The sequence below is a fragment of the Apis mellifera genome, linkage group LG8 (genome assembly GCF_003254395.2).
Source record: "Apis mellifera strain DH4 linkage group LG8, Amel_HAv3.1, whole genome shotgun sequence".
Taxonomy (NCBI): domain Eukaryota; kingdom Metazoa; phylum Arthropoda; class Insecta; order Hymenoptera; family Apidae; genus Apis; species Apis mellifera.
The window spans coordinates 2,464,848-2,473,142 of NC_037645.1; the positions used below are offsets into that span (position 1 = coordinate 2,464,848).

An 8,295-nucleotide genomic window follows, 5' to 3' on the forward strand; every position below is an offset into this window, starting at 1 on the left:
GTAAAAGAAAAAATAAAAATAGATTTAATAAATCTATTTAATTCGTATATTTTTTTCTTATGTACAAATATTTTATCTAGAAACGAAGAAACTTATTTAAAACATATTCATATATATTCTTTCTCTTAATTACTTAAATAATCTCGCACGAAGAAACGAAGTACAGATCCGCAGTCAAGTGAAAGAATGATTTTTCATCTCCACGATAATAAAAAAAAGAAAAAAGAAAAAGAAAAAGAAAATAGGAAAAAAGAAGAATATTTCGGAGTTAACAAAGTGTTAAAAAGGAAATTATTAAACGAATTGTCGACGTTTCGTCGCGGAAGAAACATCTCGGGGCGAAAATTGTTTTAAAAAGCTGAAGAAAAATACATAAATTATTATAAAATCAATATGAAATTTTTTTTCTTGGAATAGAAAAACTGGCATATTAAATTATGAAATTTAATAAAAATATTTATGAAATTTAAAAAAAAAAAAGATAAAATATCAATGAAAAAATTGTATTTGAAAAATAAATATCTTTTCAATATCAAAACGAAGAGAAAATACTTCAATTAATAAAATAAATTTAAAATAAAAGTTAAAATAAAAGTTGTCGTATTTAAATTTAATCTATGAAGACTATAAAAGCATATTTTTCTACATAAATATAAAGATATTTAAATATAATTAAAATATATAGAAAAAAATTTTATTTTATTTTAAAACCGCCCACGAGAATTTTCTCGTTCAGGAATGGTTGAAATTCGCAAAATATATTATATATATATAATAGATATAATAACTAGCGCCATTAATAAACTATTTTACAAGTCATCTCCTGACAAGAAGTCTTCTCTGAATATCTATAAATAGTCTCTCTCTAAATTAGTAAACTATTTTCATTTTTAACTGTATTTAATTCCTGAATGGAATATGCACTGGCTTTTTTCTGTTATATTGCTTTATTCTAAATAATATTTTTTTTTCATAATTAATACTCTAAAAGGTATTTAATTGAGTCTTAAGGAAATAAGGAATCTCTATCAAAGAGATTATTTTGATTTAATTATCTGTAATGCTTCATTCTGTAACATTTGAATTTCAAAACTTTAAATTTACAATCTGTTTTTATTTATTTTTCAGTTGTCAAGATAGAAATATTTCTTAATAGTCAATTTTTTTAATTCATCATATTTTATCAGAATGAAGCAATTTATAATTGTACTTGAAAAAACTTAAATTTCTAATATGATTAAATTACATATTGAACCTTGTATAATAACTATTTAGTTTTCAGAAACTGAATCCAAGATCATTTCTGTATTCATAAATTCACTATTCAGCAAGCTCCATTAAAAACCAACACATAGAATTTTCTAGTGCAGTCAATATTTCTAGCTTACTATAAAACAACCTTAAAGAAATAAAAATAATGAATGGACTGTTACAATATTAGGAACTACTGCTTTTAAACAATTCTTTGGAATATCTTATTATCTTCTAAAATATTCATATAATTTTCTAAAATAATTGTTCAAATAATCACTCAGAATGCATTCAAATAATCACTTAGAATGCAACTTCTAATTGCTAATCTATTTTTACATACATAATAAATACTTTTCTTTATGTCTTTGGACTTTTAGCATTTTCCACTTGAGATTTTTCATCATCTAATTCCAGACCAAAATTTGTGATACCATGTACTTTATTAGCACACGGTTTTGTCTGCATATGAAACAAAGAAGCAATAGGTGGACTCAAAAGATCTTGATCAAGATCAGCTGGATTTTGAACACCTGTGAAAAAGCTTATAATCACACCTATCAACATTGTTAGGATGCAGCCTATTGCACTATACCATAAATAACTGATCTGAAATAAAAAAAATTAATTTTTAAAATTTTTATTTGATTAATAATTAACTATCTGTAAAAATCTTTATTTTTTTAATAAAAATAAAGAGCAGAAAAAATTGATAATTACTTTATATATGAAATAAGCTTCATTATGATTGTTACTTGACTGATGATTGAAAATTGTGATTAAACTATTATTAGAGCATTTATCAATTGACACAGGTTTGCTGTCCAAGTAAATTTGTCCATTTAAAACAGCAATTTGAGCCCCCAAACCAATCCACAGAATGATTATCAAACTGATGATGGCACCAGTAATTGCGCCTTTGGCATTTGCCCATGGGATGAACATCCCCAAAGAGAATAATCCTAGTGTGATGCCTCCAACCATACCATTGAATGATAATGCAACCTAATTTAAGATTTATTTTGACTCTATATTGTTCATTAGATATTAAAGTTAAATTATATTAAACTCTTAAAATTATATCCACATTAAACAGAGTTAAATATGAATTTAATTAAAAAATTATATTGAAAATTTTGAAAAAAGAAAATGATTCATTGAAAAAATTTATACTTGAAGGACACTGCCAAGTTGTTCCACAACGAAAACCAAAGCAAAACTGAGCGCTCCAAAGAAAATACTGATCCATCTAGCATAAATTGCACCTTTCCTCGCAGACATATCAATTTTGAATAATCCTTGTAGGATATCTTCGCAAGTTATAGCTGCCAATGAGTTCAAAGCACTTGCTACGGTTCTGAAAAATATCCCAAAAATCTTTTTTCACTTTATAGACACATTAAAATATTCATTTAAGAATTTTTTTATATTAAAAATTCTCTAAATAAGAAAATAAAACATTTTTTAATCAAATTTCAAAGAAGAAATTGAAGTTGAGTTATAAAACGTACCCTAAAGAAGCGGCGAAGATTCCAGCAACGAAAAAACCAGGTACCCCCTTGAGATTACCCATGAAATTCATTACGTATAGTGGCAATAATTGATCTTGACCAGTTATGTTACCAGCCAAGAGAGGATCACAGTCTTTGTAAGTGTCATAAAGTATCATACCGGTCAAGAAATTTATGGTATATATTATAATCATACCAAAAGCAGATACCCATAAAGCTCTGCAATAAAATGAAAAATTAAAGTAATCTAAAAGTAAAATATATTTAACACATTTTTTTTTTGTTATTTTTAGTAATTTTTTTGAAGACACATACGTTCTGACTTGACTAATGCTTCTAACGCTAAGATATTTTTGGACGGAAGCTTGATTACTGCAAAACATTGTTGTCCAGTATATGGTTCCACCTATCACCACGCTCCAAAAACTGTGACGAACAGTTGGATTAGGATCCATATTGAAGAATTCTATTCTTCCAGATTCTTCGTTAATTTGCCATATTGAGGAAGGTCCTCCTGACCAGGAGAGACCGTATCCAGCTATGAGAAAAAGGGAACCAAGAAGAACTACTGCCTGGAAAGTATCCGTCATTATGACGGCTTTCATTCCACCCTGATATAGGAAAAAAGAAAAAAATATGAAAATTAATTGAAGAGAATTGAAAATTCAATAGAATTGTTTAAAGAAAAAGAAAGGAAGAAGATAGAAAAATGAAAAGAAGAAATACCTTAAGATGAAAAAAGGCAAAATTAGAAGAAAACTTTGAAACGAAAACATGATAGCTTTAAAAAAAATAAAAATATTAAAGTTAAAAGAAATTAATAAATATCAAACATATTTCTTCAAGAAAAAATTAAAAAGAAAAATAGATACCTGCGACGCGTAGAAGATACAGACTACATAGACTAGAGTGACGGCTATGTAAGTATTTAAACCTGTGACTGTAAAAAAAGAAGAATAAATCAAGGAAATATGAGGGTTAATTGAATCATGTTACTCACCATGGCTTAAAGCTAACGCTGGCGCATATACGGCTACAGATGTATACAAGATCATCTGTAACATGTAGAGACCACCGGCAAGTAGCCTGCAATATCGATTGAAACGAAGATTCAAATATTCATAACTTGAGGTTAATCTTAACTTCATGAAGACAGGCAGGTACAGATAGGAGGTAATAGGTACAACGAAAATAAAAGCCAGACAAGTCATCCAAAATTGAGTGCCCTGTGAAATTAAAAGTATTGTCAAATATAATAGCAATTTTCTTAAAATCAAAGTTTTAGAATTTCAAATAAAATATTTAGAGTATATAATAATATTTAGAGAATTTAAAAAAAGAAAAAATATGTTTAAATATATTGATTACATATATAGAAATATTGTGGTAAAATAAAAAAGAAATAATATTGAAGAAAAGAGAAAATAGAAATGAGAAGAAAAATTAAAAAATAAAGATATATAAAACCAAAATAATATAAAAAGATAAAATAAAAAAAAATTCTATAATTCTTTTCTAGAATTTTATTCTAGAATTTCAATTGTCAAACTGAAATAATTACTATTTCTTTTTTTAGATTCTCTAAATCAATATGCTATTTTAAACAAATAAAAAAAGAGGAACATACATGTTTATACATTTCTGTAGGATTTCCTAGGAGTTCAATAGCTGTAATGAAACTAGCAGCGAGAGACATTGCCATTGGAAATGTTCCCATGCTCGAGCCTCCGAGCAAGAAGTCCTGGCTGGTTTCTTGCTTCTTAGCAATGAAACCATAGAAAGTGCCGATCAGGCATGAAATTATTAACATGGCAGCCAACACCGTGTAATCAACCCATGAAAAGTAATAAAGAAGTGAATATTTTTCAGTATGTATTTCATTTACATCTTCAGATGATCGTTGTTCTGCTGAAGAAATGGCCAAGAAGAAGTATAGTACCAGGAAACGTGACTTCATCTTTCAAGGGCTTAAACAGAAGAACAAAAATTTTCATTTTCTTCTTTAAGAAGATTATTTTATATTTTATATATAATTTTTTTTTATATTAATGTATGTTTTAATATCAATTATGAAGATGAAGAAAAAACTCGTAAGTAAAATAATCGATAGAAAATGTCAATTGTACTTGGCATTCAATATCCTTGAGCTGCATTTATGGATATTCGATATAATATTTCCTATAAATCTAGGATCATATGAAAGACACGATTGATCGACACTTCCGCGCAATCTAGATTAATCTGTTATGTGTATCTGTTTTAGTATCATTTTTCTCATATTTCATCTTTCAAATCAAATCAATGAAATTTAATTGAAAAATGAAATTTAATTGAAATTTTATTTTTAATTTTTTAAATATAATTTTTTATAAATCTTTATTAATATATTTTTTATTTTAAAAATTTTTTTGAAATATTATTTATGAAATATTATTTATGAGATTTATATATCATATTTTCCCTTGTTGTTTAATTATATATCTTTTTTCAGATCAATCTTTCAAAAGAAGAAAATAATTTTCGAAGAAATTTATAAAAATCTCTTCCTATCTTCCTTTCCTCTTTTTAAAGATCCCGAAATATTTCGATACAATCATGCCTTTATATTTTTATTTTTCTTTATTTTTTACGTTTCATCTTTCTTCCATTGAATCCTAACCTGAAAATCATAATAATTGTGCGTATCGATCAGATATGAATATACACAAACCGAATGGGTGTAATATCGTTTAGTCAACTGATTCTTTCTCTTACGTAAGCAAAGTGTAATGCACTGTATGCTTGCTTTGGTTGGAATGATGTGATTATTGAACGTATATGCTCCACCAATGGATGTAATTGTTTAGTAGGATTTGCACCATCGTTGTGGCTATTAACACGGGCGTTCGATCATCATTAAGAAATCTGGTTGTCTCTGGCTAGAACCAGTTAATTCAAAGGCGAACAGGTCCAGTTTATACAAACAGTATAGGAAAAGAGTAACAGAATAAGGGAGATCTCTTACAATACTGTAATCTGATCCATACGATGCATTTATTCAACTGTATTTCAATTAATATGCATAAATAATATTATAAGATAAATTTTTCATATTTTTTTTTTCGGATATAATGAAAGGAAAAATGATATTAAATTCAGAAGATATGATTTTTAATCAAATGATTTAATTAAAAAATAAAATTTAGAGGAAAAAATGAATGAATTAGAAATTATTATGAACTATGTGAAATTATTGAAATCATTTTCGATGAAATATGAAAAGGTTTCTGAAGTTTCTTTATGAAAGAAGAAATACAGTTCTAAAAGAAATTTTGAAATTTCTTTTTAATGGAGAGAAATAATGAAAAAATAATTGTCTTGAAAATACCGAAAGAATTGCTTGTTATAGATTATAGATTTTAACTATAATATCTTATATATATAAAATCTTTTTACTATAATATTCAATTATCATTAAATTATAATTAAGTTCTCATTAAGAATTTAGTTAAAATCATTTTCTTCAAATTTAAATGATTCATATATTAACTTTTTTCTTTGCTTTTTTATTTCTTAAAAAGAAATAATATTTGATACATTGAAAAAAAAATCATTTAAGTATTAAAAAAAAATATTCTTTCAGAATTGAAAAGTGATATTGGTTAATATACAGATTCACAAATTCAGTTAATGATGTCATTAGATAATTTTGATTTAAAATTATGCAATAGAGATAGCAATTGTCATCAAATTTTCAATGAGAGACGAAGCACAGATTACGATCTCTTTGGAATCTGACAAGAAAAAATATAAAATTACCATTATAAAGTTACCATCTTTTATAGAAAGAAAGGCAAGTAAATGAATAAAATAGTATAAAGTAATTTATTTATTTATTTTTTTCATAATCTTTGTAGAGATTCTTGTAGAGATTCTTCTTTTCCAAATGAAAAATTAGTTTAAAATATTTTAAATATTAAATTCTGAAAATTATATTTAAAAAATATAAAACAAAAAAAATTCAATCCTTTAAAAAAATTCATTCTTTTTCATTGAAAATATCTTTTATTTTAGAAGATTTCTCCCCAAACTTCAATAACTTTATTCCAAAATATTAAATTATCAAATTTTAATAATTTTAGATTTTAATACTAAAAAAAATTGAACTTTTTCAATAAAAGCGTATACACAAGCATATCATAAACTTCAAAACTCTTCAAAATTTCAAGACCAACAACTTGTTTTATAATTCATAAGTTTTTTAAAAGATTTTATCTTAAATTTTTAAACTTTTTAAAGAAATCTATTCAATCTATTTCAATCTTATTAAAAAGATTAAGTATTTAAAAAATATTAAAGAAAATAAGATATTAAAAAAAATCTAAAATTAATGTATCTTACCTCCTTAAAAATTTTAAATTACTCCCAATCTTGATAAATCTTCTCTGTATCAAGGAATAAAAAGAAAAAAAAAAGAAGGAAATATTGATGAAAAGGAATATGAAAATAGTCCCTTAAAATATTAATAGTGTTCAATAATTGGTAAAAATGTACGAAATTGCAGCTGAATGATCTTGCTGCTCGTCTTCCTAACGTAACGCATATATGAATTTTTTTTTAACCACTGATTCGAACTGCTTGACCGGGAATATCTTCAGATATTAAAGAAGTGCAGATCGATTAATTAATTAAGATCTCTCGATTTTACGCGCCTCGTTTTGAACAGAGCCGGCGAATTAAGCGGAGAACGATTTCAGACTGTCGTTTTAATTGTCACATGTGTCCATTTATACGAATCAGCCCCTTCCAGAGTAACGAGTAACTTCTTGCTTCCACAGACTTATGGAAACGATGATGATAATTACGCTTTAATCCGAAGGATTAGATGTATTTAGGATGAAAAAGTATTCTGCTCTGCGAAGAAGAAGTTCATGAATTCATTCATGAATTTATTTATTTTTTAAAATTTTAATTTTGAAAAATTAAGGAATATTATTGATTAAAAATTGATGAAATTAAATTTCATCAATTCAAATTCAATCGATTTTGAATCGATTACATCAATAATTAAGGAAGAATCAGTGTGTTGTTGCAATATTGAAAGAAAAAGCGAAGAAAAAGTATCCTGATTTCTCGAAAGAAGTAAGGTGAAATGAAAAAAAAAGGAAAACTGTTGATTTTAATAAAAGAAAAAACTTCACAAGAAGAAATGGAAATATAGATTTAATGGTATTGAATTTCATAATAAAATTTTGAAAAAAAAATTTTTTGAAATCCTTTTTTAGAATTAATTTTTGGAACTATATATAATATTTTGTAAAAAAAAACATTATATAAATGCAAAGAGAAGAAATATTTTATCATCATTATCAATTTCAAATCATAAAAGATGTTAATGCGAAGATATTAAAAAGAAGAAAAGTACAACTGAAGAACAGAAGAACATTTTAATATAAAAATTTGAAAAGAAATAAAGAAAGCACATATCAATTTAAAGATATTGAAAAAAAGAAAAATTAAATTGAAGAATATTTGCAAAAAAATTCAAAAAGAA

At 25.5% G+C, this 8,295-nt stretch overlaps 1 protein-coding gene across 3 annotated transcripts; it reads right to left on the minus strand.

Moving 5' to 3' along the window:
- Window positions 1-897: 897 nt before the first annotated feature.
- LOC113218569 (sodium-coupled monocarboxylate transporter 1-like) lies at window positions 898-7,879 on the minus strand. Of its 3 annotated transcripts, XM_026442567.1 has the most exons (10): window positions 7,143-7,879; window positions 5,517-5,680; window positions 4,390-4,729; window positions 3,763-3,988; window positions 3,635-3,702; window positions 3,078-3,373; window positions 2,763-2,981; window positions 2,425-2,608; window positions 1,972-2,256; window positions 898-1,860 (listed from the first exon to the last, which is right to left on the minus strand). In XM_026442567.1, the coding sequence occupies exons 3-10, from the start codon at window positions 4,717-4,719 to the stop codon at window positions 1,612-1,614; spliced, it is 1,857 nt and encodes a 618-aa protein (XP_026298352.1). In that variant the 5' UTR covers window positions 4,720-4,729; window positions 5,517-5,680; window positions 7,143-7,879; the 3' UTR covers window positions 898-1,611. The 3 variants fall into 3 exon arrangements, with proteins under 3 accessions (XP_026298352.1, XP_026298350.1, XP_026298351.1); XM_026442565.1 differs by lacking the exon at window positions 5,517-5,680 and having other exon boundaries at window positions 7,143-7,878; XM_026442566.1 differs by lacking the exon at window positions 7,143-7,879 and having other exon boundaries at window positions 5,517-5,861.
- Between the last annotated feature and the right edge of the window lie 416 nt (window positions 7,880-8,295).

Bases quoted from the DNA above. Each gene is read 5' to 3' on its own strand.
- LOC113218569 (XM_026442567.1), bottom strand. From the start codon at position 4,719: ATGAAGTCACGTTTCCTGGTACTATACTTCTTCTTGGCCATTTCTTCA. The intron at 3,989-4,389 runs GTATGTTCCTCT...TTAATTTCACAG, and splicing joins CTACAGAAATGTATAAACAT to GGCACTCAATTTTGGATGAC. The intron at 2,257-2,424 runs GTATAAATTTTT...ATCTTAAATTAG, and splicing joins AACTTGGCAGTGTCCTTCAA to GTTGCATTATCATTCAATGG.